General features: G+C 49.5%; 5 protein-coding genes across 5 annotated transcripts; 2 read left to right on the forward strand and 3 right to left on the reverse strand.

Moving 5' to 3' along the window:
• Positions 1-1,041: 1,041 nt before the first annotated feature.
• On the forward strand, positions 1,042-2,045 carry HD556DRAFT_1444662 (uncharacterized protein; the record flags this gene model as incomplete). Its single annotated transcript, XM_041306824.1, has 3 exons — positions 1,042-1,132; positions 1,184-1,951; positions 2,002-2,045. 3 exons carry the CDS (start codon positions 1,042-1,044, stop codon positions 2,043-2,045), a joined length of 903 nt encoding a protein of 300 aa, XP_041158820.1.
• Positions 2,046-2,699: 654 nt separating this feature from the next.
• Positions 2,700-5,110, reverse strand: HD556DRAFT_1482188 (laccase; the record flags this gene model as incomplete). The annotated part of the gene is made up of 12 exons (XM_041308646.1): positions 2,700-3,060; positions 3,110-3,171; positions 3,225-3,248; positions 3,304-3,452; positions 3,512-3,532; positions 3,585-4,287; positions 4,346-4,373; positions 4,423-4,507; positions 4,556-4,705; positions 4,763-4,831; positions 4,884-4,935; positions 4,986-5,110. 12 exons carry the CDS (start codon positions 5,108-5,110, stop codon positions 2,987-2,989), a joined length of 1,542 nt encoding a protein of 513 aa, XP_041158821.1. The 3' UTR covers positions 2,700-2,986.
• A 6,556-nt stretch (positions 5,111-11,666) lies between these two features.
• Positions 11,667-15,995, reverse strand: HD556DRAFT_1482208 (WD40-repeat-containing domain protein; the record flags this gene model as incomplete). Its single annotated transcript, XM_041308647.1, has 11 exons — positions 11,667-11,687; positions 11,729-12,997; positions 13,059-14,102; positions 14,152-14,606; positions 14,665-14,799; positions 14,854-15,049; positions 15,104-15,154; positions 15,203-15,409; positions 15,463-15,600; positions 15,659-15,841; positions 15,888-15,995. The coding sequence occupies 11 exons, from the start codon at positions 15,993-15,995 to the stop codon at positions 11,667-11,669; spliced, it is 3,807 nt and encodes a 1,268-aa protein (XP_041158822.1).
• A 3,138-nt stretch (positions 15,996-19,133) lies between these two features.
• On the reverse strand, positions 19,134-22,884 carry HD556DRAFT_1482212 (uncharacterized protein; the record flags this gene model as incomplete). Its single annotated transcript, XM_041308648.1, has 9 exons — positions 19,134-19,943; positions 20,005-21,563; positions 21,625-21,759; positions 21,814-22,009; positions 22,064-22,114; positions 22,164-22,370; positions 22,433-22,489; positions 22,554-22,730; positions 22,777-22,884. 9 exons carry the CDS (start codon positions 22,882-22,884, stop codon positions 19,134-19,136), a joined length of 3,300 nt encoding a protein of 1,099 aa, XP_041158823.1.
• Positions 22,885-24,667: 1,783 nt separating this feature from the next.
• On the forward strand, positions 24,668-26,560 carry HD556DRAFT_1309462 (uncharacterized protein; the record flags this gene model as incomplete). Its single annotated transcript, XM_041300292.1, has 9 exons — positions 24,668-24,759; positions 25,188-25,324; positions 25,503-25,563; positions 25,648-25,730; positions 25,763-25,796; positions 25,942-26,008; positions 26,049-26,124; positions 26,199-26,272; positions 26,426-26,560. The coding sequence occupies 9 exons, from the start codon at positions 24,668-24,670 to the stop codon at positions 26,558-26,560; spliced, it is 759 nt and encodes a 252-aa protein (XP_041158824.1).
• Positions 26,561-27,882: the final 1,322 nt, after the last annotated feature.

The following is a 27,882-nucleotide window of genomic DNA, read 5'->3' on the forward strand; positions in this document are numbered from 1 at the left end:
GTGGCAGACTGTAGCAGAATGATTATGATTCATACAGGTGCAGCCTGCCGGAATATCCCGGCACCAATGCGCGGTAGCGCCGCCGCGTTTTTTCTATACATCGTCGAGTTCGTCGCACCTGCTAACTTTAATACTGCTCCTCACTCGAGTAGACATTCGTTCTTTTACCCACCCACCACTCCCCTTAGTTCCACAATGCCTTCGTTTGCCAGTACTCCATAGTTTCGTCCATCCTTCGTACTACTGATCTTTTAATTATCATCCCATCGTTGCGTCTGTTCTAACTTCTTAGTGTGAAGCTAACTAGCGAGTCATTCAATTAGGCATAATCGAATCCGTAAGCAGTTGTCCCGCCCTCCCAGCGGATCCATCTCCTTGCGTCCCACCCTGAGCTAACGCTCGGTCATGATGAGATCATGTCACCGACTCGAGCTAGACGAAGCTGGATTAGTTGGATTCGAATGGAACGTCACGGTGTTCCCATGAACCAGGCCAGCGAGGCCAGCGAATCCCTCGACAGTTGTGTTCACTGTTCACGGACTTGTGTTTCCCCCTAGTACTTCGGAATGCTCACAGGGCACTACACAGTACCAGAAACCGAAGAGAAGAGATTTGAAGTTCGAGTGTGTACTAGTGACTTGTTACCACTCTCGAACTCCGCCACCGTTCGGCTGCCAAGGCTTGTCGGTCCATGTTCGAGATCTTCACCTGAGCTATAGGAGCCGAACAATTTCGGAGTGGTAACAACCTAGGTAAAGTTCGTCTTAGCCAGCCCCGGATCCAAAATACTATACCATGTCCGGTAAGCGTCAAATCGGAAGGTATCCAATGGACCTAGGTGGTTCTTACGACTAGGTGAAGTTTGTCTTAGCCAGCCACAGATCCGAAATATAACATGTCCGGTAAGCGTCAAGTCACAAGGTATCCGATGAACTTAGGCGGTTCTTACGATACTACATTTTAGTTCGTGGCAAATAAAAGCCCTCGCGATTTTGACTAGAGAGGTCTCTAGCACCCAAACACCCGTTGTCGATTCCAACCATGCAACTCACACTCATTTTCACCACACTCCTTACATTTGCTGCTATTGCTACATCACATCCGACACCAAATTTGGTCAAAAAACGTACCTGTGAGCACCGAGGACTCGTGCCTTTCTTGTCGGTGCTGATATGCTATGCAGCTTTGGCTAGGCCCCAGGAGCTTTCCTCCAACCTCATGGATCATCTCAAACCCAGGCTTGGGATGTCCGATACACCTGATAAACCTGATACACCTGACTCGGTTGACTTTGGCGATACGCCCGTGTCGCCTGACGTCGAGGTTGACAACGACGGCTTTATTTACAAGAGAATCCCCAACTCCCATGACTCTGAGTCCTGCATCTCTCATTCAATCGACGAAAGCGGCGACACGGGGAGCGAAGATGTTGGGTCTCACAAGAGAAGCACTAACTCCCATGACTCTGAGTCCTGCGTCGCTCATTCAACTGACGAAAGTGACATCAGTGACAGCGGTGATATGGGGCGCGAGGATATTGGGTCTCACAAGAGAAGCCCCGACTCCCATGACTCTGAGTCCTGCATCTCTCATTCGATCGATGAAAGCGGCGACACGGGGCGCGAGGATGTTGGGTCTTACAAGAGAAGCACCGACTCCCATGACTCTGAGTCCTGCGTCGCTCATTCAACTGACGAAAGTGACATCAGTGACAGCGGTGATATGGGGCGCGAGGATATTGGGTCTCACAAGAGAAGCCCCGACTCCCATGACTCTGAGTCCTGCATATCTCATTCAACTGACGAAAGCGGCGACACGGGGCGCGAGGATGTTGGGTCTTACAAGAGAAGCACTAACTCCCATGACTCTGAGTCCTGCATCGCTCATTCAACCGACGAAAGCAGCGACACGGGGCGCAAGGACGTTGGATCTCACCTTGTTCACAAGAGAAGTAAGTCATCACAGGCCTGGTGGATCCCTATGTATAACACCTGTCACCAGAGGCTTTTGTTTACCGTCTGAAGAACGAGAAGCGCCACAACTAGGCAATATATCCGAGAGAGGTACTGGTTTTTTCCTCTTGCATTACTACTATGAAGTCTTATTGGTGTTTGTTCAGCTTTCGAATTAGGAAAGGGTTGCGAGAAGGCGTATTGAGTTTCATACATCATATAGCTACAGTATCAGGATGCAGCCTAGCTCGCATGAGAGTAGGTAATCGAGTACGGACTCAATCAATAAGCTTAGTGTCTTTCACAAGTATTTGTTGACAGTGACGTGTTCGTTGTTGGCGGTGGGCACCAAAGCCCTTTACTGACTGAGACTAAGTCTAAATTTAGATTCTGAATGCGGTCACATGCAGTGCGTCTTCCTCCTGCTGACTATCATACGAGGTTGTACGCTAAGGATCGCCAATGAGTTGGTTCGGCGGCGCTTTGCTAATATTCACCTAACAAACAGTGTAACATATGTACGATTGTAGCACACGAAGTAGACCAGAATGAGATTACGCCTCGCCGATCAGAAAAGCACTACCCTTCTCCAGCTGAGGACCGCAGCATACATTATGCAGGAACGTTGACTCACCTCAGGTGCCGTGTACGTCTTCAATTTGACATAGTAACCCGCGACCCCTTTCCTTCGCGGCCTCTTTGTGCCGTTCCCTTTCAGATTTGCAAGTATAGACGATTGATGTTATTCTGGTACCTCTATGCGGTGCGGTTGGACGCATCTTAATTAAGCTCTCTCCATGCGGAACACAAGATACAGGGTGCATGTATTTGTAGCTAAATCATATTTTGTATTGTATTGATACGGAGAACGGCACGGATGGCTGTCGATCAGCTCGGACATCACTTCTGCATTAAGAACGAGGGCTATTTACTATCTATCGTGTCCGACCTAAGTATTACGAATCTACAAATCGTATTTGAAAAATGTCCTGTTTAATGTTCTTTAGAAAAAACGGAGGCATAAACTAAGAATATCAATCAACGGGAGGGAGAGGGAAATTCTGTTGAGGAATGCTATTGTATATCGGACAGAGCTGCCTCGAAGCATCTAACGTTGATCGTCAGACCCAGTCTAGTTCATAGTGCTCGGTGCTTACTATTGAAAGGCTGCGAAGCCGCTACATCTTCAGGAGCCTCTGCGAATACTATAGCCAGTCCGCTACGGATGCAATTATTAGTTCGAGTCCAGGCTCAGAGAAAGAAGCAACTCACGCGGATAGATGCCAATCGATATGGCTTTACAAAGACAAAAAGTTATTACCAGCTAAAAAGACATGGATATAACACTTACCAATGCAACAGCCAAGGCCCAGGGTTGTCTGTGATGAACCGGATAGTCACACGATCACCGGTGTTGCCAGTGGTCACTGTATCGCGCATGACGGGGTCGATGTAGTTATAAGCGGTACTTCCAGCACTCCTGATAACAGCGAAACTATGCTACAAACCAGATTATCATTAGTCCATCGAATGTATGTAGATGACACGGCAAGACGCACCCCATGAAGATGGAACGGATGCTGTAAAGACATGTCAGCCAAGGACATACACGTCATTGTAAAATGGACTCACAGGACCCCCAGGGGAATTATCTGGATTGAACGTAAGTTCGATAACCTTATTCCGTGGCAGAGTGTATACGGAGCCGTTGGGCGCAAGATCCGCAGCCGTAATAGCACCGCTCAGTAACTGTAATAGGACAGGGACACTAGGAGAAGTATACTGGATGTTATTGATGAGGAAGTTGAAATTGGACAGGTTTTTGCCAAGAACAAGGTCAAGTTTGACGTCTGGTTCCTGCAGTAAACGAGGCGAAGGCGGAGTTAGGGGGTGTAGGCTAGTCTCATTCAGAGCATCCCAGTCCGAGTTTGTCATGTTCTGGGGTTCTGCGTCGGGAGCGCCTGCATATCGAAAGATAGCCGTGGCATTTGTACCCGCGTCGGGATCGGCATGCACCCAATAGTTGTCGACAGGCTGGTTTGTCTCAAGAATGAAGGAGTATCGTTGCGCAGCGTAGATCTGGATAGAGTCCACTACGAGCGGCTCGACGTATTGACCATCGACTTCGATGATCGTAAGATTATGGCTGTCGATCGAGAAAATGTAGTTGGGCTTGCACGCCATGTTCAGCAAGCGGAAACGATATCGTTTTCCTGGCTGAACGTTGATGACGGCGAGAGGCACATTTGGCCCTCCATCATAACGCCCGACACCGTTGATAAGCACCGAGTCGGCAGTTACTTGTCTCTGCACTAGAGGCGATGGCAGGTTATACCTACAAAGCAAGCCGAGTCAATAACAGAAAAAGGTGCATAAGCCTTTTCTTTTCTTACCAGTCCATCAATGTGATGATGCTAGATTCTTCATTCAAATGTCAGAAACGCAACTCCGTTTCGTCGAACGCACTCACCATCATCAATATCGTACAATGAACTGTATGGGTCGTTGGGATTGTAGATGATCAGCGGACCTCGTAGACCGTCACAGTATTGGACCTAAATTGTAATCAGCTACCGACACCATAAATAAATAAAAGCACGTACTCCATAATGAGAGTGGTACCAGTACGTTCCCACTTGGTCGGTAGCATTGAAGTCATACAAAAAAGAGTGTCCCGGAGCGATCGGACATTGCGTGACAAATGACACGCCGTCCATTTGGTTGCTATGTTGTTGGAATAGTCCATGCCAGTGCTGTTTGAAACAGACATCATTGTGAGCTCCTACATGCATTTATCGGCTGGTACTTACGATACTGGTACTCGTTAGCATCGAATCGTTAGTCAATTGGTTCGTGACGTTGATCTTGAACGTGTCTCCCTAAATACACGCGAGGTCAACCAAGAGTTTGCGCATGCAAAGCAGACGCTACCTTCTGAGCCACGATAGTGGGCCCGGGATGAGTGCCACCGGCAAGAACCCCCCTGCGATGAAGTCAGTAATCATATAGGTCGAAAGGTAAGCAAACACTGACGATCTGGTGAACCCGTCTGGGGATACAATGCCATTTGCAATGACGAGGTCAGAAACTGGGCCAATAGTCACGGCACGACCCTGGAGGCATGCCAGAAGGCATATGAATACATAGAGTTGGAACATGACTCGACACTCGAGTCAATAGGAGGAGGAGGATGAGTGAAATACGTTGCATCCTTCAGCTTAAGTAGTGCTCCTGGTATCACCCCCTGGATCAGAGAATTGGTCTCCATATCTTCCGATTCGTGGATCGAAATAATCGACTATGAGGCAGTAATCCCCTGTACTGGTACGTCCCAGCAGATTCCCACCTATAGGTCACCACCGATCAACTCAAATGCATTACGGAGTTGTAGAATGGAAAATTTGATTACCTGTCAAAGGCAGTCTCCGTCAGCGATACGAACTCTGAAGCTGGGTAGCATCCAAAAGGGACTTGGCGGCTGACCGGAGTACCTGAATGCGCTTTCATGCCTTCCGTACGTTTTGTGGATGTCGTTGGCGGGGGGCGTTGCAACGGATCACCTGAATAAGCATTGATGGTTCAAGAGGCAGCTAGGCTGTCATGTCAGTTACAGTTACCGCCTTCAGACCTATTTTGGGCATGCAGGACACGACGGACCGCCTTGTATAATGCAATAGGATCCAATCACTAGCCAAGCAATACCGGTAGTAGAACATTTACATTTAGATCAAGCCTCGGCAGAGTTGTCAAAATACCCACGACCACAGATCTTCAAGACTCGGCTTGGAGCCAGGCACTGTAGCGATAAATTTGACAGTTGCCGAGTTCAAGACTGGTATGGAGATGAATCTGTTTATAAGCCGAAGATCTTTGGTGCCGCAGCCACGTTGCATGGTAGTTGCCCAGTAAGTAATGTCATATTTGAATGAACTCTGTAAGTAAACGTTGGCTTACAGCAATTTTCAAGAGCGTGAGTAGCTGCTGTCCCCCTGCGCTAGATCACCTGTTACTGTGTAGAATGAACACCCGACAAACTGATGAGTAGAATCTAATTATACCTCCGCAGCTAAAAAAATAATGTTATTGTTGTAAATTGATTCGTTGGACCGCATTGCGACGTCTTGGAGCTATATCAAGTGCCTGTATAGGCACATGAACATTATCCATCCAAGGCTATTGAATCATGTGGCCCCTGAGCTCAGCACTGCAGAAAAAGACAGATTATGTGGGCGTCTGGACCGCTATCAGGTGTTGCTGTGATTCCGCAGGTGCAGTTAATTTGAAAACGGACCCTATAATGTCATCGGTATAAATATAGAACCACGAGGTTATAGACGCGATGCAACTTGAATCATAAGTACTAGTGCCTCGTCGGACAAATATAGAAGCAGGGGACTAAGTGATCGTCCACGCTCAAGTAGGAATATCTTGCAAGCTATCTGGCCGGCCCCTGAACGGACCTGATTTTGGGTGAACACTATAGGCAAACAGTTGAGAAGCAGATAACGGTATAATTCAGAGAATCGGCACCATTGACACGTGTGCACTGGAGTCAGCCGATTCCGTGGCATACGATGAGTTAGCTGCGTACTGGTTTGTTGAGGATTGTATGTCGGACAAATAGTGAAGCATTTCTCTGTAATTAACGTACCATACCTACTAGTAGGGAGGGCGAAGATCCCGTAGTACACAATGAGCCCAAGAGGAATGTCTATTAGGTTTGTTAGTTATTAGGGAGGAAAAATAGCCAACTGGAATGCCTACGGATTCGAACCGGTGTTCATAATTATGCAGCCTAGGATTGTGGCTTTTGCAAATTATACAGGGCGCCCGTATTCCGAAATCGGGAAAGGGCGGTCGTGTTCTGACTCTACACACCGGGGTTGTCGTGCATAACATAAAACCGCCAATAACACGTCAACTGTATATCAAATACTGCGAGGAAATAACTTACTGCGACGGGCTGAAGTTCACAAGCCCTTGGAAGCTGTGCTTGCCCGGGGACGACCGACATAGAAACTCGACCAGAGAAGCCACGCGTGCAAGCTGGCGATGAGACATTACTACGAACATCAAAATAGTAAGCACGTGGCGTTCGGTGGACATCATTTGGCACACGACTCGAGACCGGCGAGCAGTGGTTGTCAATGACTCGCAACAGTCGGCACCAAATATTGTACAGATCAGTGCTGTCTGTGAGTCAGAAAGACCGGTGCAGCTTACGTTATAATGTCAACGGAAATTAAAGTTCACACGGTTTCTTGATTTCTATCATACACTAGCTAGCGTGCAGAGCTTACTAAGTAGTAGTAGGAAACATCGTACAGCCGCGGTACGGGCAGGGTCCTATAAGCCAGTGTCAGCCATCCAATTCACCATCAGGATAACAACTTGTTATTCTTTCTCGGGAGAACGAGACACAGTGACTGTATGTTATTCTCTCGAGATGGAAGTTACTTGGTGTACGGCCGCGGTTGTGGATAGTCACAGGTATCATTCAAGTTCCTGAGCGGTCCTACTAACTTTCATATGTGTTTTTGTCAGGCCCTGCCATGGCCAACGATCGATCAGCTATGGTGTACCGACCTTATTTCTTCTCGACTTCATGCCAAATATTCTCGTCCGTTGTCTACGCTACCGCACTGGTAAGTCTCCTTCCTCATCAAAACCATATTAATAACTCATCCAGTGACCTAAAACCAGTCCCGTCCGACCTGGCAGACGACAATGAGCACCACTCCCGTCAACCCGTTACCCACATTCGCCTTTCCTCCATCACATATTCTCAGCTCCTCCACACAATATGATCATACGGGTATATATCAGAACACCAGGAATAGCGTTGCGATGTCAGAAGTCGCAGCAGCCGCGAGACACAAGATGCATTTTTATCGAGTCCTGCGGGATGCTGTCAGGTAAGTACCAATTTTCTCTGCATGGAGAAAGGTACTGACGAGATCAGTATTGCACTTGCAAAGGACGATAAGTACCGCCGTCATATATGCATCGTACTTGTACGTAGAGGACGTAGAGTTTGGTGGGTGTACAGGTGTGCCCTACGACCTCATATGTATTGATGCTAACATTTTTTCGCAGCGTCTTGCATAAGGCTTTGATTTATCGTCATTCTACACCACGTCGTCTCTAATCAATCATGCTGCAGGCGTCTTCAAAGTGTCTTGTTACTAAGCAATGAATTTCTTTCAGGCTTCGGAATCGCCTTCGCGTCCATGATATGCAGCTGGAACTTAAGCTCGCACGCTAAATATTCCCCGCATCTGACTAGGTTCGTTTTATTGCATCCCCTTTTCAACTAACATATGAGTTGTTAGCCTGTGAATGAAGTTGCGAGGTTTCGCTACTGCTCAGGTCTTGACGGGCTAACTGTACGCACCCCGACCATGGCTATGGACTATGATGACGAGCTATATCCCATAGAGCCTTGAAGGATTGTTCATGGGCGCATCTGGTCGTATCACCGATCCAACAGCACAAACTCCAAGTGCACGCGCGCACCACTAGATTGCTAATACCAGTCCTTACCTCTGCCATCTACGATCTAGCCCAATTGTTTTTGGAGCCCGAAGTCCTATATCTATCGTTCTCTGACTATTTTCTTCTCCAGACTGTCGTGCGTACAGACCTATTTATCTCCACTACAGCCGAACAAGTCTCGATCAACGAACACACCTCTCCATCCGACATCACCCTCTTCACATGGGGCATCCTAATCAACCCTCCATCTTCTCGACTCCTCACCAGCCTGTCTTACACCACTCATCCCTCCCTATGTAACACCAGCATCAAACTGACCGATGGTTTGTATTCCCGATCACAGGAAGAGTCAGAGAGACACGGGATGTAATTTGTGATGTGTGATGCTGGTAGCGATAGTGGAGACAACATAATGTACGGCTGTGTTTTAGTACTAGACGAAGTTCTATGGAAAGCATCGTGTATTGGCAAAATTTGACATGTACGTGAGGAAGTGAACTGGATAAGCCCTGGCCAAGACAAACACGTATGGTACGAATCATATATAGCGTGTAGCGCGACATACAAGGGTATCGTCATGAAAACAAAGCAGCCTCCTGTTCGCGACACATGTGCCAAGACGTGCCATGTTCAAAATGGCGTAAATCGAATTGCGAGACATGATTAGGTATCACGAGTGTGTTGCCGGGTACATATATGAGCGGGTGGAAGTTGAGTGGGATCCAGAGAAGGAGCCGTCCGTCAGGACCTACAACCCACCCATCCTCATTCGCAACAACAGAGACTGGAGTTGAGGAATCCTGGAGAAAGGAGGAGGCGGAATGAAGAGCGTAAATTGGGTTAGGTGAAAGGCATATCGCAGGCGCTTTGGAAGGGTGGGGTTGGTTGAGAAATTCTATATCCCAGACCCGGATGGTTTTGTCTTCTGAACCAGATATAATGCGCTTGCCGTCGGGTGAGATTGCGACAGACCGAACGGGTCTGGTGTGCCCTTGAAAAGCGGGACCCACTCCCTGGCGAGTCTTCATATCCCACACCCGGATCGTCTTGTCATCTGAACCGGACACAATGTGGTGCCCATTTCGTGAGATCGCGACAGAGCGAACATAGTTGGTGTGCCCTTGGAGAGGGGCACCCAATGCCTTGCCGGTCCTAATATCCCACACACAGATAGTTTTATCATGTGAACCAGACACAACAAATTTTGCATCCGGTGACACTGCGACAGACCGAACCCAGCCAGAATGTCCTTCAAGAGGATCGCCCACTGCCTCATTAGTCTCCACATCCCACACCTTGATTGTCCTGTCATCTGAACCAGATACCATGCGATTGCCGTCCAGCGAGATGGCAACGGACCGAACCCAGTCAGTGTGACCTTGGAGAGGAGTACCAAATGCCTTGCCAGTTGCTATATCCCATACCCTGACTGTGCCGTCCGCTGAACCTGAAACCATGTGATGTCCATCCGGCGAGATTGTAGTAGAGCACACCGCGCCAGTGTGACCTTGGAGAGGCGCACCCAAAACCTCACCAGTCCCACTATTCCACACCCGAATGCTCTCATCAGCTGAACCAGACACAATGCACTTCCCGTCTGATGAGATTGCAACTGACTCAACAGATTTAGTGTGCCCTTCGTAGTGATGTGCATGGCCCGGCTTGAGGCCCTGGGCCGGCCCAAGCCGGGCCCAAATAGGCCGGGCCCAGCCCAGGCCTACGTCACGGCCTGAGGAAGGCTTGGGCCTGGGCTTGGATTTCGAGAAGCCTGAGCCGCCGGCCTGAGCCGTGGCTTTGGCATGTTTAGTGGCACTGCCATAGAAGCCTTGCCGGAGGTACGTTTCCCGACTCTATTTTTGTCTTTCTTTGACTTCCATCAACTCTATCAGCTTCGACTCGGATGGTCCACATGTTGCAGTCAAAAAGCCTGCATTGGCCAACATATCCAGCAATTTCAACGCCTTATCTCTTGTCTGTTGCTACGGAAAAGTCACGGTGAGTGCCAGCGCCATGTCCTCTGCTTCGCGAGCTCGACATAACTCACTCCGCTGTCGGAAAACCAGATCTCAGTTTCACAGATCAATATTTTTCGTAAATCTGAAGCCTTTTTTGCTTCACCTTCGCAAGTGTGACGGCGCACCCAATATCTTTCAATTGATTCATGTCGGTACGTGTTCCTCTAACATCCCTACTTACTACCCACCCATGACAAGCACAGATGCCGAGCACCGTGTTGCACGTCCTGTGCGCAAAACAAAGCCAACAGCCGCCCTCCTTCAGCATGCCGAGAAGGCAGCGTTGCCATCCCAAACCAAGGCGATCAACGAGTTCCACGCTGCAGAGGCTGCTAAGCGCGCTGCTGAACGTTTGTCCCCCGAAACCACAGAATCTCCATCCACCTCTCCCATACCACCATCGTCATCTGCTGCCTCACAGAACGCAACTAAGCTAGGCAGAGCTGGCAGTCTCAAGAAGCTAATTCGCGAAGTCCTCAGTGACTCTGAGGATGATTCGTCAACCAACCCAGCACCTACCTCAATCGGTGACCCAACAAGACCATGGAGGGCTGAGTTTTTGGCCTACCTTGAGACGGTTGAAGCGGCTCCACCATCTGGCTTGTCCACCATTCAATGGTGGGGTGTATGTATATTTTTTATTACTCAGAAATTTCGCGCTAATGATAATCTTTGCTTCAGATCAATGCGCAGAGGTACCCTGTTTGGGCTTCACTTGCGTGGGACTATCTATCAATCATGTCATCGTCGGTCTCGAGCGAGCGGGCGTTCTCACAAGGCGGCATCACCATCACGAAACGGCGCAACCGGCTCAAGGCTGACATCGTCGAAGCACTCCAGTGTGTTAAATGTGCGCTACGACACGATCTTCTGTTCTGGGAGCCCGAACCATCGTCTCTCGTCGAGTTGGAGTACCTGGACGACAATGACGAAGAAGCGGAAGCGGGAGCAGAGACTGGTGACGCTGTGGATGAAGAAGAAGGTTGGGACGTTTTACTTTTGGGTGATGATGCTGAGGACGTGTCAGATGTTGAGACGGACATTTAGACACATTGTAATTAGACTACCACTAATGCTTGATCTGTCCGTTGGCTTCGCAAAGCTGCTCTGTCCGTTGGCTCCCCCAAGCCGCGGCCTGGCTGGGCCCAAGCCCCGGCTTTGGGCTGGCTTGGGCTCACGGCCTAGGCTCTGAATTTTTGTGAGCCTAAGCCCTTCGAAGCCAAGCCTAAGCCGGGGCTTTGAGCCTAAGCCGGGCCGGAACATCACTAGCCCTTCGAGAGGGGCAAGTAATGCCTCGCCAGTCTCTATATCCCACACTCGAACTGTCTTGTCATCCGAACCGGACACGATGCGATGTCCATCTGGCGAGATCGCAACGGAGTTGATGGAGTCAGTGTGGCTTTGAAAGGTAGCGACTGATGCCTTGCCCATAATAGTGTCGGCATCCCACACCCGAATCGTCTTGTCATTTGAACCAGAGACTATGCGACTTCCATCTGACGAGACTGTGATAGATTCAATCGAGGCAGTGTGGCCTTGAAGAGGGGGTCCTAATGCTACGCCAGTCTTCGAATCCCACACTCGGATCGTCTGGTCCTCTGAACCAGACATGATATGATTATCATTCGGGGAGAATACAACAGACCGAACAAGGTCTGTGTGCCCTAGGAGAGGGGCACCCAATGCCTCACCAGTCTCCATATCCCACACTCGAATTGTGCGGTCTCGTGAACCAGACGCGATGCATTTCCCATCCGGTGAGATTGCAACAGACAAAACAGCGTCGGTGTGACCTTGGAGAGGGGTACCCACTCCCTGGCCAGTCTTCATATCCCACACTCGGATCGTGTTGTCGCCTGAACCAGAGACGATGCGATGACCATCTGGGGAGATCGCGACGGAGCGAACGTAGCCGGTGTGCCCTTGGAGAGGGGTGCCCACTGCCTCGCTAGTCTCCATATCCCACACCCTGATTGTCTTGTCAGCTGAGCCCGATACTACGCGATTTCCATCCCACGAGATTGCGACGGAACGAACTGAGTCAGTGTGCCCTTGGAGAGTACTCAATGCTTTGCCTGTTGCTACATCCCACACCTGGATCGTGTAGTCCCATGAACCTGAGACAATGCGATGTCCATCCGATGAGAATGCGACAGACGCAACAGTGTTAGTGTGGCCTTGAAGAGGGGCACACAATGCCTCGCCAGTCTCCGTATCCCACACCTGGATCGTTCCATCGCGTAAACCACATGCAATGCGTTTCCTGTCTGGTGACATTGCAACCGAGTAAACCCAGTCATTCGCGTAGATTATCTTTTCCATCGGAGGCCAATTTTCGACATGGCCAGCGACAATGCGAGGGGTGTGAGGAAACTTTGCGGCGAACTTGCGAAATATTCTCGACTGCGTTGGAGCGAATGGTAGAGCCAACAGGTATAAATGGGGAGTGCTGCGTATAATGGTGGGTGCGAAAGTTCGAACGAAACGCAGGGTGTCCCTGATAGCGTCACCAACATGCGTAAACTCGGCATGACCCTGCGACCACCCCACGACTCGTAAGAATTTGTTGGGAAAAGAATGACCTTGAGCTACGCACCGAAACACGATCTGCAATAGATAAGAGGGTCACTACAGAGTTGCCTAGGCATTTCATCAGAGCCAGAGCTTCCAACCACCAAAGAAGGCGCTCTCCATCGAAGAAAGCCTCGACTTCCTTAGCAAGCGGTGATTCAAAGGACGTAGAGCCGACGTGAGTCCCCCAAAACCGACATGAGTATGATAGCTCAGCCGGGATGGATTCTTTGACTCGTTTCTCCAAATCAGGGACGGAAGAGTTGGGCAAGTACGAATTCTCTAAGGAGCAGATGTTGAAGCGAAGTCCGCGCTCCGAGCCCATGACCCGAAGCGAGGCGAAGGCAAGATCTTTATGCGCCGCTGATGCATTGACAAAGAAGTCATGGCTCCGCGATACGTCTGTGAGGAAGTCGTAGAATGATGCGTGAAGGAGACATATGGGAGTATCGGAATCCGAAGTGCCGGTCAAAAGAGATCCCAATGGCCCAAGGACTCCGTCCATTTCGTAATCACAAGTCCCTTTGGGAAAATGCAGTCGCATAGCCGTCAACGCATGTATGGGAAGTGGTTCCGACGAGGCAAGGACTTGCCCCATCACCGAGCAAAACACCGGGATAGTTTCCTTGCGCCCGTCCTCCGGCATGATATCTCTCAAAATGCGCGTATAAATATCATCCAACAGACGCGTTCCTTTTTCAGACGTTCCAGTAATCACAACTTTGTAACGACCCACCGGACTCGCGCCCACCTTGTTCGTACCCTTGATGTACTCGCAGGCGAGACGAGCCCATTCAAACAGGCCGTCGGATTTTAGGGCAAGCGCCTTGAAGTGCTCATCGTTGAAGACGTGATGAAGGTCTTCCAACTTGTGGGAGATATAAAACTGTATGTCGAGTTCAGTGGATGCAGACGAGATACCATCCAAAGAAACGTCGTGAACATGTGCGTGCAGAGTATTGTGAATATCTTGGAGGGGACGGGAAGTCAGGAGAATTCGGAAGTTGGCTGGGAGTTCGGACAGTTGCGAAGCGGAAGTGTTCGATTTGCCAGCGAGTAGATCAAGAATCTGTTCCCGAGAATCAGCTTCCCCGCTCTCGTCCAACCGCATCAATGACTATCAGCACGGGTGCAGCGAAGGCGTTTGACGGTCTGACAATGAGTTCCTGCCATTGTTTGGTGATATCTGCAGTCCGCTTGAGTTCGTCGTCATCACGAACTGCCTGCGCCAACGCTCGCCGCACGATAGGGTTGCGGCTCGCCAAATCGCTTGCGATGGTCCTGAATATTTTATCCTGACGGCGATCCGCTTGCCGAGTACGATCGAAGCAGAAGAATGAGCAAAGACCGCCGCGTTCGATGTACCACTTGGCTATCGTATGGGCGACAGCCGATTTACCCTTCCCTGCTGTACCAGATAACCACAAGATCCGTGGAGCACCCTCCTCGGTGCTGCTGATCCAGTCCTGAATCTCCTTCAGAAGGTCTTGCCGAGTATTTGGCAAACAACATTTAGACGTATTTAACCCGGCTCCCGTTGCGTACTCCATGCCTACGAGGTCCAAACTCTCAGCTACGGGAATCGTAGAATGTCAGACGAGGCTTAAAGAGACCTGGAAACCGACTCATACCCATATGGTGGACGATCACAACGGTATCACGAGCCGCCTGGTCTCGGAATTGCTGCATGAGACTGTCGAGGACACTGTTGTAGTTCTGGATCGTGCTGTCCGTTTCCCCAAGAACGTGCTTGCTAAGTCTTATCCCTATATGAACAGGCAACATTGAGTTTGGTGAATGAAGTAGTGGGATCGACTCACAGGCACTCTTCGTCTCGGCATAGTGGCTGATGAAATCAGCGCACACCAGTGTCTGCTGTGCTAACTTCACGTATATCGATAGCATAGATTCAATCTTGGCCAATTCCTCCTTCTCCGTGATGAAAGTATAGACTTCAGATATCTTTGAGAGCAGAAGGGAAACAGCGTCATCACGGTGTGCCTGATCGAGAATCATCTGTTGCCGAGACTTTGTCAACCTGCAACGGCAATGATTGAGAAAGAGTCCTACCTTGGATGCGCAAGTGAATATGCTCAGCGCCACCTTCGCGTAGGGCTGGACCTGCGCACGAATGTCAGTCGCGTACCGAAAAGATATAGATGACTGTACATCTGCGATTGTGTTGGCGATTTTGTTGAATGCCTTCAAGGGTTCAAGGAACCCGGAGAACGAATCGATTGCATCAGAAACAGATGGTACGTTTTTGGTAGCAGAAGAAGCATCTTGAACCATCGTCGGGACCTGGCTGATGCCTGTGAGACCTTTGTTAGCATGGGCGATTCTCTCGTTCACAAATTTCTGGTCGAGATGTTCGGCCTAAGTATAGACGTTAGCAATTGTCGAAAGAGACAGATGAGAATATTCCGAACTTCATTAGTAGAACTTCCTTGTACGATCCGTGAATCGGAAGGCTGCACAAAATCTGGTTCGAGAGTGGGAGGGGTGAGAACGATCCCTGAATTGGAAGGCTGCCCAAAATCTGGTTCGAGAGTGGGAGGGGTGAGATCCTGCAGAAGCGATTAGCACTGATCATAGCACACGGGACACATTCAGAGTTGAGATTACGCTTGCCTTGTTTGACTGAACACGTTGTGTGTCCTGTAAGCTGGAACTTGCAGCCGTGCGTTCAGGGTCTGGGGATTGTCGAGCGCTTCGAGAGAAGCGCTTGACCACTTTGCCAAAAAGCTTGCAAACTGGGCCCGGGTGTCGTGCACGAGATCCATTCCTCGAAGGCGAGAGAGGAGACGGCTATAGAAATTAGAGATGATGTAGTTGCTAAGATGAAAGTTCATACATCGTGACTGGCTGTCCTCCTGCCTCTCTCCTGTACCAAATGAGGGTCTGAATGACTGGTCTTGAGCTGCCTCCATTGGTTCTTGCGAGGAGGATTGTTTTCATCCATCTAGTAAGTGGCAAAGATGTGTGGATGTGGGTGTTTTGGTGGAATGGAAGTAGGAGGCGTGGTGGGTAGCGAATAGGATGGACTGGCGTCTACATGTTTGAACGTCCGTTATCGATTGGTAGACTGAATTATTAATAGCATGTCATCTCGAAGCCGAAGCAGGTAAAAGGCTGTCAAGAAACCTCACCGATCGATGCTTTGGTGCAGATACCGGGGCATAACGTCCAGGGCCCGATCGAGGGTTCACGTAGATAGTATTGCATCTTTGGAATCTCCAACCGCAATATTATCTCAGCTCGCACCCAGAAATCAGTACCTTTGCCTGTACGCGTTGCCCATCTCAGATTACGGTCGCAGCGCGTTGACTTTGTGCTTGAGCATCACGTGGACCACTTATTATTTCGTCCCCCGATTCAGACGTCTTGAAATGTCCGTGCTTGTTCATATAGCGTTCATCAGTGAACTGGTGGAGTCACGGTAGAAGGATATAGATTCGGAACTCAAGTTCCTTGAAGCTGTGCTAGCAATGGACTTCTTCCAGGCTTCAGAATTGCCTTCGCGTCCATCACATACAGCTCCCAGGCTAAATATTCCCCGTATCTCGTCTCAAGGTCTGTCCTGTCCTGTCATATCAATCCCACAGCAAAAATCTCACTCTTTTCTTTTCCAAACTGTTGTGTGTATTCACATCCCTACAGTCGAACAAGTCCCCATCGAATACACCTCTCTATCCATCCGACACCACCCTCCTCACATGGGTCACCCTAATCTACCCTCCATCTCCTCGACTCCCCACCAGCCACTCATCCCCATTTATGCAGCACCAGCATCAAACCGATCGATCCCCGATCGATATCATCATTGGTCATAGAACCTGTCGTAAAGAGCGTGTGTAGAACCAAGAAGCTCATGGTCGTGCATCAGGCAGGAAGGATGGGTGATGCTAGGGGAGAGATCGCTCCGATGGTTGTTTGTTGGGCTTGGAGGAGGATCACCGAGTTGGAGTGAGTGTTTCTCCTCTTCCGCCTTGTCTTTTCTTGCTTGTCAGAACGAGATCCGATGATGTTGATCCATGCAGCGTCCCATGTTGCAGTCAACATGCCAGATGATATTAGGATCTTGGATGAGATGATAGAGACGCTAGTGATTGATGTAAGTACCTGTTTTGCGATGCTTCTAGTTTTGACCTTTCAGTGCGCCTGTGGTGTTGGATGTTCATACACTGAGCGGGGATACTGATTGTTATGAAAGCATGAGGATTTTGAATAGAGGCAGGTCACTACACGGTATCATACTGTCATCCTTCCCCTTAATGCAGTGTTCGCTCGACCGCTAGGCAGGGAAAAGTAGAACAGGACATATGAAAATATATCTTTCGCATTCCTGATCACAGGAAGAGTCAGAGAGACAGGATACAATTTGTGATGCGTGATGCTGGCAGCGATAGTGGAGACATAGTAATGTACGGCTGTGCTTTAGTACGAGACGGAGTTTTATGGAAAGTATTGTGTATTGACGAAATTTGACTTGTACGCGACGAAGTGAACTGAATAAGCTCTGGCCAAGATAAACACGTATGGTACGAATCATGTGTACTGCGTGGCGCGACATACAAGGGTATCATAATGAAAACAAAGCAGCCTCCTGTTCCCGACACATGTGCCAAGACGTGCCATGCGCAAGACGACTCAAATCGAACTGCGAGGCACGATCGTGTATGACCAGCGTGTTTCCTGGAACATACATCACCGGGTGGAAATTGCGTGGGATCCAGAGAAGAAGCTGTCCGTCAGAACCTACAACCCACCCATCCTCATTCGCAACAACAGAGAGTGGGGTTGAGGAATCCTGGAGAAAGGAGGAGGCAGAATGAAGAGCATAGATTGGGTTAGATGAAAAGCATATCACAGGCGCTTTGGAAGTGTGGGGTTGGTTGAGAAATTCTATATCCCAGACCCGGATTGTCTTGTCTGCTGAACCAGACACAATGCGCTTGCCGTCGGGTGAGATTGCGACAGACAGAACGCGTCCGGTGTGCCCTTGGAAAGTGGGACCCACTCCCTGGCGAGTCTTCATATCCCACACCCGGATCGTCTTGTCATCTGAACCGGACGCAATGTGGTGTCCATTTCGTGAGATCGCGACAGCGTGAATATAGTCGGTGTGCCCTTGAAGAGGGGTGCCCAATGTCTTGCCAGTCCCAATATCCCACACACGGATAGTTGTGTCATCTGAACCAGACACAACATATTTTGCATCCGGTGACACTGCGACAGACCAAACCCAGTCAGAATGTCCGTCGAGAGGATCGCCCACTGCCTCGCTACTCTCCATATCCCACACCCTGATTGTCGTGTCAGCTGAACTAGATGCAATGCGATTTCCATCCAGCGAGATTGCGACGGACAAAACCAGTGCAGAGTGACCTTTGAGAGGAGTACCAAATGCCTTGCCGGTTGCTACATCCCACACCCGGACTGTTCTGTCCAATGAACCTGAAACAATGCGATGTCCATCCGGCGAGATTGCGATGGAGAAGACCTCGCCAGTGTGACCTTGGAGAGGCGCACCCAAAAACTCGCCAGTCCCAATATCCCACACCCTAATGCTCTTATCAACTGAACCAGACACAATGCGCTTCCCGTCCGACGAAATTGCAACTGACTGAACAGATTCGGTGTGCCCTTGGAGAGGGGCAACTAATGCCTCGCCAGTCTCTATATCCCACACCCGAACCGTCTTGTCTTCTGAACCGGACACGATGCGATGTCCATCTGGCGAGATTGCAATGGATTTAATGGAGCCAGTGTGGCTTTGAAAGGTAGCGACTGATGCCTTGCCCGTAATAGTGTCGGCATCCCACACCCGAATCGTCTTGTCGTCTGAACCAGAGACTATGCGACTTCCATCCGACGAGACTGTGATAGATCGAATCGAGGCAGTGTGGCCTTGAAGAGGGGATCCTAATGCTACGCCAGTCTTCGAATCCCACACTCGGATCGTCTGGTCGTCTGAACTAGACACGATATGATTGTCATTCGGGGAGAATACAACAGACCAAACAAGGTCTGTGTGCCCTAGGAGGGGGGCGCCCAATGCCCCGCCAGTCTCCATATCCCACACTCGAATCGTGCGGTCTCATGAACCAGACGCGATGCATTTCCCATCCAGTGAGATTGCAACAGACATAACATAGTCGGTGTGGCCTTGGAGAGGGGTACCCACTCCCTGGCCAGTCTTCATATCCCACACCCGGATCATCGTGTCATCTGAACCAGAGACGATGCGATGACCATCTGGGGAGATCGCGACGGAGCGAACGTAGTCGGTATGTCCTCGGAGAGGGGTGCCCACTGCCTCGCAAGTCTCCATATCCCACACTCTGATCGTCCTGTCATCTGAGCCCGATACTATGCGATTTCCATCCCGCGAGATTGCGACGGAATAAACCCAGCCAGTGTGCCCTTGGAGGGTACCCAATGCCTTGCCGGTTGCTACATCCCACACCCGGACTGTGTAGTCCTCTGAACCTGAAACAATGCGATGTCTATCCGGTGAGAATGCGACAGACGCAACAGTGTGAGTGTGGCCTTGAAGAGGGGCACACAATGCCTCGCCAGTCTCCGTATCCCACACCTGGATCGTTCCATTGTGTAAACCACATGCAATGCGTTTTCTGTCTGGTGACATTGCAACCGAGTAAACCTCGTGATTCGCGTGGATTATCTTTTCCATCGGAGGCCAATTTTCGACGTGGCCAGCGACAATGCGGGGGGTGTGAGGAAACTTTGCGGCGAACTTCCGAAATATTCTTGACTGCGTTGGAGCGAATGGTAGAGCGGACAGGTATAAATGGGGAGTGCTGCGTATAATGGTGGGTGCGGAAGTGCGGACAAAACGTAGGGTATCCCTGATAGCGTCACTAACATGCTTCAACTCGGCATGACCCTGCGACCACACCACTACTCATAAGAATTTGTTGGGAAAAGAATGAACTTGAGCTACGCACCGAAAACCAATCTGCAATTGATGAGAGGGTCACTGTCGAGCCACCGAGGCTTCTCATCAGAGCCAGAGCTTCCAACCACCAAAGAAGGCGCTCTTCATCGAAGAAAGCCTCGACTTCCTTAGCGAGCGGTGATTCAAAGGACATAGAGCCAACATGAGTGCCCCAAAACCGACATGAGTATGATAGCTCGGCTGGAATGGATTCTTTGACTCGTTTCTCCAAATCGGGGACGGAAGAGTTGGGCAAGTACGAATTCTCTAAGGAGCAGATGTTGAAGCGAAGTCTGTCTTCCATGATCCGAAGCGTTGCGAAGGCAAGATCTTCATGCACCGCTGTTGCATCAACACAGAAGTCATGACTCCGCAATTTGGTTGTGAGGAAGTCGTAGAATGATGCGTGAAGGGGACGTATGGGAGTATGGGAATCCGAAGTGCCGGTCAAAAGGGATCCCAATGGCCCAAGGACCTCGTCCATTTCGTAATCGCAAGTCCCTTCTGGAAAATGCAGCCGCATAGCCGTCAACGCATGCATGGGAAGTGGTTCCAACGAGGCAAGGACTTGCCCCATCACCGAGCAAAACACCGGAATAGCTTCCTCGCGCTCGTCCTCCGGCATGATATCTCTCAAGATGCGTGTATAAATATCATCCAACAGACGCGTTCCTTTTTCAGACGTTCCAGTAATCACGGCTTTGCAACGACCCACCGGACCCAGGCCCACTTTGTTCGTACCCTTGATATACTCGCAGGCGAGACGAGCCCATTCAAACAGGCCGTCGGATTTTAGGGCAAGCGCCTTGAAGTGCCCATCGTCGAAGACGTGATGCAGGTCTTTCAACTTGTGGGAGATATAAAGCTGTATGTCGAGTTCTGTGGATGCAGACGAGATACCATCCAAAGAAACGTGGCGAACATGTGGTTCGGCGTGCAAAGTGTCGTGAATGTCTTCGAGGGGACGGGAAGTGAGAAGAATGCGGAAGTTGGCTGGGAGGTCGGATAGTTGTGAAGTGGAAGTGTTTAATTTGCCAGCGAGTAGACGAAGAATCTGTTCCCGAGAATTAGCTTCCCCGCTCTCGTCCAATGCATCAATGACTATCAGCACGGGTGCAGCGATGGCGTTTGACGCTATCTTTGTCGGTCCCACAATCAGTTCCTGCCATTGTTTTGCGATATCTGCAGTCCGCTTGAGTCCGTTGTGATCGCGAACTGCCTGCGCCAACGCTCGCCGCAAGATAGGGTTGCAGTCCGCCAAATCGCTTGCGATGGTCGTAAATATTTTGTCTTGACGGCGATCCGCTTGCCGAGTACGATCGAAGCAGAAGAATGAGCCAAGACCGCCGCGTTCCATGTACCACTTGGCTATTGTATGGGCGACGGCCGATTTACCCTTGCCTGCTGTGCCAGACAACCATAAGATCCGTGGAGCACCCTCCTCGGTGCTGCTGATCCAGTCCTGAATATCCTTCAGAAGGTCTTGCCGAGTATTTGGCAAACAACATTTAGACTTATTCAATCCGGCGCCAGTTGCGTACTCCATGCCTATGAGGTCCAAAACCTCAGCTATGCCAGGGTTCGTGGAATGTCAGACGAGGCTGGAAGAGACCTGAAAATTGATTCATACCCATATGGTGGACCATCACAACGGTATCACAAACCGCCCGGTCTCGGAATTGCTGCATAAGACTGTCGAGGACATTGTTGTAGTTCTGGATCGTGGTGTCCGTTTCGCCGATAACGTGCTTGCCAAGTCTTATCCCTATACAAAGAAATAACATTGAGTTTGGGGGATGAAGCAGTGGGATTGACTCACAGGCACTCTTCGTCTCAGAGTAATGGCTGATGAAATCAGCGCACACCAGTGTCTGCTGTGCTATCTTCACGTATATTGATAGCATAGATTCAATCTTGGCCAATTCCTCCTTCTCCGTGATGAAAGTATAGACTTCAGATATCTTTGAGAGCAGAAGGCGAACAGCGACATCACGGTCTGCCTGATGGAGAATCATCTGTTACCGCGACTTTGTCAACCTGCAACGGCGATGATTGAGAAAGAATCCTACCTTGGATGCGCAAGTGAAGATGCTCAGCGCCACCTTCGCGTAGGGATGGACCTGCGCACGAATGTTAGTCGCGTATAGAAGAGAGGTAAATGGTTTGTACATCTGCAATTGTGTTGGCGATGGAGTTGAATGCCTTCAAGGGTTTGAGCAACACAGAGAACGTATCGATCGCATCAGACACAGATGGTAGGTCGTTGGTCGCGGAAGAAGCATCTTGGAGTATTGTTGGGACGTGGCCGGCGTCTGCGAGACTTTTGTCAGCATTGGCGATTTTATCGTGCACAACCTTCGGGTCGAGATGTTCGGCCTACGGATAGATGTCAGCACATTGTCGAAAGATACGGATGAAGCTTCGTTAGTCGAACTTACAATCTCTGAATTGGAAGACTGCCCAAAATTTGGTTCGAGAGTGGGAGCGGTGAGATCCTGCAGAAGCGATTAGTACTGATCATAGTACACAGGCCACATTCAGAGTTTAGATTACGCCTACCTTAGCTGACTGAACAGGTTGGGTGTCCTGCAGGCTGGAACTTGCAGCCGTGCGTTCAGGGTTAGGAGATTGTCGACCGCTTCGAGCGAAGCGCTTGGTCACTTTGCCAAAGATCTTGAGAACTGACCCCGAACGTCTTTCATGAGACCCATTCCTCGAAGGCGAGAGAGATGACGGCTGTAACAATTAGATATTATGTAAATGCCAATATGAAAGTTCATACATCAGGACTGGCTGTCGTCCTGCCTCTCTCCTCTACCAAATGAGGGTTTGAATGACTTGGCTTCGTTCGCCCCCAGCGTTTCTTCCGAGGAGGATTGTTTGCATCCATGTTATAAGTGGGAAAGATGTGTGGATGTGCCTATTTTGGTGGAATGGAAGTAGGAAGCGTGGTGGGTAGCGAAGAGGATTGACTGGCGTCTACATGTCTGCAATAGGTATTATTACCACTTATGAACGTGCGGTTGGAAGCGCCCGTTAAGCCTGAACTATTAATAGCATGTGATCTAGGGAAAAGGCTATCAGGAAACCTCACCGATCGATCGATTGCTTAGGTGCAAATATTCAAATACCGGGGCAACGGAGTGACGATACTTATTGGAAGGACAAAGTCATTCATGATGATGATCGAGTCCGATCGCGCGAGTCATGACTGCCTTCATTTATTTGTACATGTTTATGCTGATCTTTCTCTGGTGGGTAGTTTGAACGACGGAAGTCAAAACTGTCAAATAATCACTCGCTGTGCTATATTTCAACCTATATGAGAGCATTGGTTAGAACATTTTTCCTGTGACAAGGACGGAAGTTCAGCGTGAGTGTTTAGTTTCCTCCAATTATTATTGACGATGAGCTCGGGGATGAACGTTAACTGTTGGACATGGTGGATGAGAGTTTGATTTATGAGTCGCAGGGAAGTATATGGAAGGATTGCAGACTTTATAATCAGGGGCTCCGAGGTGAGTTGCAAGTGTATTCAATCGGTCGTCTGGTACTTTGATTCTAGATTTGCAATATCTGACCTCGCACCCAGAAATCAGTACCTTTTCCTGTACGTGTTGCCCATCTCAGATTATGGTCACGGCCCATCGAAGACTTTGTCCTTGAACATCACGTACGGGGGCCACTTATCATTTCATCCCCCAATTCATGTCCATGCTTGTTCCTATAGCATTCTTGAGTCTGCGCTCGACTCAAAGAACGTGGCACCCTATTGACGGTCCCAGACTTTACTAACGAGTATCTACGATTCTCTGGCTCAACGTATTTCCTTCGCAGGAACAGCTATACCCACCTTTGCGCATGACGAGCCCATGCTGCCAGCCCCGCAATTTGCGAACATTTATTTCATAAGTCTTCGCCAAATCATTAGGGGATGTCCAAACTTATTGACTTTACCTGACATGCTGCTGACGTTTTTCCCCTTTATTCGCTGCTGGCCACTATGATGTTTCGGTCAACGTTTAACCCGCCGAGTTCCAAAATTCTGTCAGCTGTCTCCTGTTCTATCACTCACCAGCTCATACTCGAATAGGTAGCATCTACAAGATGTGCATGACGATCGGTAAGAGTTTATCAACGCCCACTGGCCCAGCACAACAGGCTTATGCACGATCCGACCTGATGTTCGAAATGTAGTTTCCTACGTTGATATATTGCGCTGAGCATCACAACATTTGCGAGACATAGCAATTTTGCGGCTTTTAAGAAAGCTCCTGGTACAACAAGATTTGTGCTGAAATGAGTGCGTGTAAAGCGACAGGGAACAGATATGCGTCTTTGTGCAAGAGCGACTGAAGGGAATAAGCAAACGTGGCAAAATCATCAACGAGTCTCCAAGAGCACGTTCCAGTGTTCCACCTAACCCCTCAGCACGAGAGCAGACTCAAAGTAGAGCATTAACCGCATTCCTTGATATCCAGTTTGTCAACGTACTGTTATCTCGCTACAGGATCATATGTAAGCTTGCTCAAAAATGGACAAAATTGGAATAAAACACGAGCTCACATGCAGCAAGCGTATCAGCTGTACTACTGATGTGTTGATGAACCTCGAACAGTTTGACGCGTGAAGTGTGAAGACGGAGGGTTAGGAAGAGGATGAGACAGATTGAAATGTTTGTCGTACTGGGAAAGGAGATGCGGTTGGAGAGGGAGGTGAATTGCAAAGTGGTGCGGGAACGTTTTAGAAGCTGGACAGTAGCCAGGTGCGCGAGTGGGTGGCTGTTGAGGCCCATGATTGACCGGTGGAGGTGCTGTTGCGAGTGGGTGAATCAATCCGTCTATGAGTTGTGCGCTAGTGACTGCGAAATCTGAAGAATCAACACAGTCGCAGTTGTTCATATCTTCAAAATATTCAAAGACCATGTAGGAGTATGAGATTTCTGCAAGAGAAAGAGCGCATGTACTCACCTGAGACGCTTGTGGGTAACTGATGAGTGCATCAACTTGAAAGGTCATTCAGCGCGCGCGTCAGTATTATTAACGAACACAGAACACGGACACGCACCATTCGATTCAGCCATCCCACCCACCTCTTCCCCTCAACGTTTAGACTGATGGAACAGCCATACGCACGGATACCAGGTCCTCGAGATCGTATAGAGGATCGCGAAGCTCGATGACGCCATCGCAGACATCCTGCAGGAGCATACAACGATCCTGGATCCGGCACGATGATTGGAGGCGTGTTTGACGAGTTTGATGTAGCGCGCGGACCAAAGGGAGTGGCTTGGGACCAGGACAATTTGAAGCGCTTGGAGGACCATAGGGGTACGTTGGGAGTCCTTCGTGTATGAGCGGGAAAAAGACGTAATCCAGAAACGGATGACGAAAAGTAGCACTGGGATGATAGCAATGAGCTCGATCGATTTCTCGCGTCCCATGGTTGCAAAAATCGTAGGACTTGATGAAATTGATGGTCAGGTAGATCTTTGATAGCGATCTATAGCTACAGACAGATTGGCTGTATACTCCAAAGGTGGTATCAATCTGAAATCGGGAATTCAAAGGTGTTGTCGTGACTTGAATGTGACATATTTATAGATTCAGAACTCAAGTCTTTTGAAACTGTGCTAGCGATGGACTTCTTGCAGGCTTCGGAATTGCCCTCGCATTCATGATATACAGCTGGCAGGGCCCAGGCTAAGCATTCCCCGCATCGGGTCTCGATCTCAAGGTCTGTCCCGTCCTGTCATATCAATCCCACAGCAAAAACTCTCACTCTTTTCTTTTCCAAACTGTTGTGTGTATTCACATCCTTACAGTCCAACAAGTCCCTATCGAATACACCTCTCTATCCATCCGACACCACCCTCCTCACATGGGTCACCCTAATCTACCCTCCATCTCCTCGACTCCCCACCAGCCACTTATCCCTCCTTATGCAGCACCAGCATCAAACCGATCGATCCCTGGACGATATCGCCATTGGTCATAGAACCTGTCGCAAAGAGCGTGTGTAGAACCAAGAAGCTCATGGTCGTGCATCAGGCAGGAAGGATGGGTGATGCTAGGGGAGAGATCGATCCGGTGGTTGTTTGTTAGGCTCGGAGGAGGATCACCGAGTTGGAGTGAGTGTTTCTCCTCTTCCGCCTTGTCTTTTCTTGCCTGTCAGAACGAGATCTGATGATGTTGATCCATGCAGCGTCACATGTTGCAGTCAACATGCCAGATGATATTAGGATTTTGGATGAGATGATAGAGACGCTAGTGATTGATGTAAGTACCTGTTTTGAAATTGCGCTGCTTCTAGTTTTGACCTTTCAGTGTGCCTGTGGTGTTGGATGTTGATACACTGGGCGGGGCAATACTGATTGTGACGAAAGCATGAGGATTTTGAATAGAGGCAGGTCACTACACGGTATCATCCAGATGCTTGCTATCATCTTCCCCCTCGATGCAGTGTTCACTCGACTGCTAGGCAGGGAAAAGGAGGATAGGATATGTGCAGTAAAATCTATTGTTTGTGTTCCTGTTCACAGGAAGGGTCAGAGAGACGGGATGTGATTTGTGATGCATGTAGAAGCTAGCAGCGATAGTGGAAACAATATAATGTACGGCTGTGCTTTAGTACAAAATCGAAATATCATGGAAAACGTTGTGTATTAGCGACTATGGACATGTACGTGAGGAAGTGAACTGTATAAGCCCTGGCCAAGACAAACACGTATGGTACGAATCATATATAGTGTGTAGCGCGACATACAAGGGTATCGTCATGAAAACAAAGCAGCCTCCTACTCCCGACACATGTGCCAAGACGTGCCATGCGCAAGACGACTCAAATCGAACTGCGAGGCACGATCGTGTATGACCAGCGTGTTTCCTGGAACATACATCACCGGGTGGAAATTGCGTGGGATCCAGAGAAGAAGCTGTCCGTCAGGACCTACAACCCACCCATCCTCATTCGCAACAACAGAGAGTGGGGTTGAGGAATCCTGGAGAAAGGAGGAGGCGGAATGAAGAGCGTAAGATGGGTTGGATGAAAGGCATATCGCAGGCGCTTTGGAAGCGTGGGGTTGGTTGAGAAATTCTATATCCCACACCCGGATGGTTTTGTCTTCTGAACCAGATACAATGTGTTTGCCGTTGGGTGAGATTGTGACAGACAGAACGCATGCGGTGTGCCCTTGGAAAGCGGGACCCACTCCCCGGCCAGTCTTCATATCCCACATCCGGATCGTCTTGTCACCTGAACCGGACACAATGTGGTTCCCATTTTGTGAGATTGCGACAGCGTAAACGAGGCCGGTGTGCCCTTGCAGAGGGGCACCTAATGCCTCGCCACTCCCTATATCCCACACCCGGACGGTTTCATCAGCTGAACCAGATACAATGTGTTTCGCATCCTGCGAGATTGCTACACACAAAATGTAGCCAGTGTGCCCTCGAAGAGGCTCACCCACCGTCTCACAAGTCTCCATATCCCACACTCTGATCGTCTCGTCATCTGAGCCCGATACTATGCAATATCCATCCAGCGAGATTGCGATGGAACGAACCCAGTCACTGTGTCCTTGGAGGGTACCCAATGCCTTGCCGGTTGCTACATCCCACACCCAGACTGTGTTGTCCCATGAACATGAAACGATGCGATGTCCATCCGGCGAGATTGCAGTGGAGTAGACCGTGCCAACGTGACCTTGGAGAGGCGCACCCAAAACCTCGCCAGTCCTAATATCCCACACTCAAATACTCTTATCAGCTGAACCAGACACAATGCACTTCCTGTCTGACGAGATTGCAACTGACTCAACAGATCCAGTGTGCCCTTGGAGAGGGGCAACTAATGCCTCGCCAGTCTCTATATCCCACACTCGAACTGT

This window comes from Suillus plorans (genome assembly GCF_016647745.1).
Source record: "Suillus plorans strain S12 chromosome Unknown HD556scaffold_38, whole genome shotgun sequence".
In the NCBI taxonomy this organism is placed as follows: domain Eukaryota; kingdom Fungi; phylum Basidiomycota; class Agaricomycetes; order Boletales; family Suillaceae; genus Suillus; species Suillus plorans.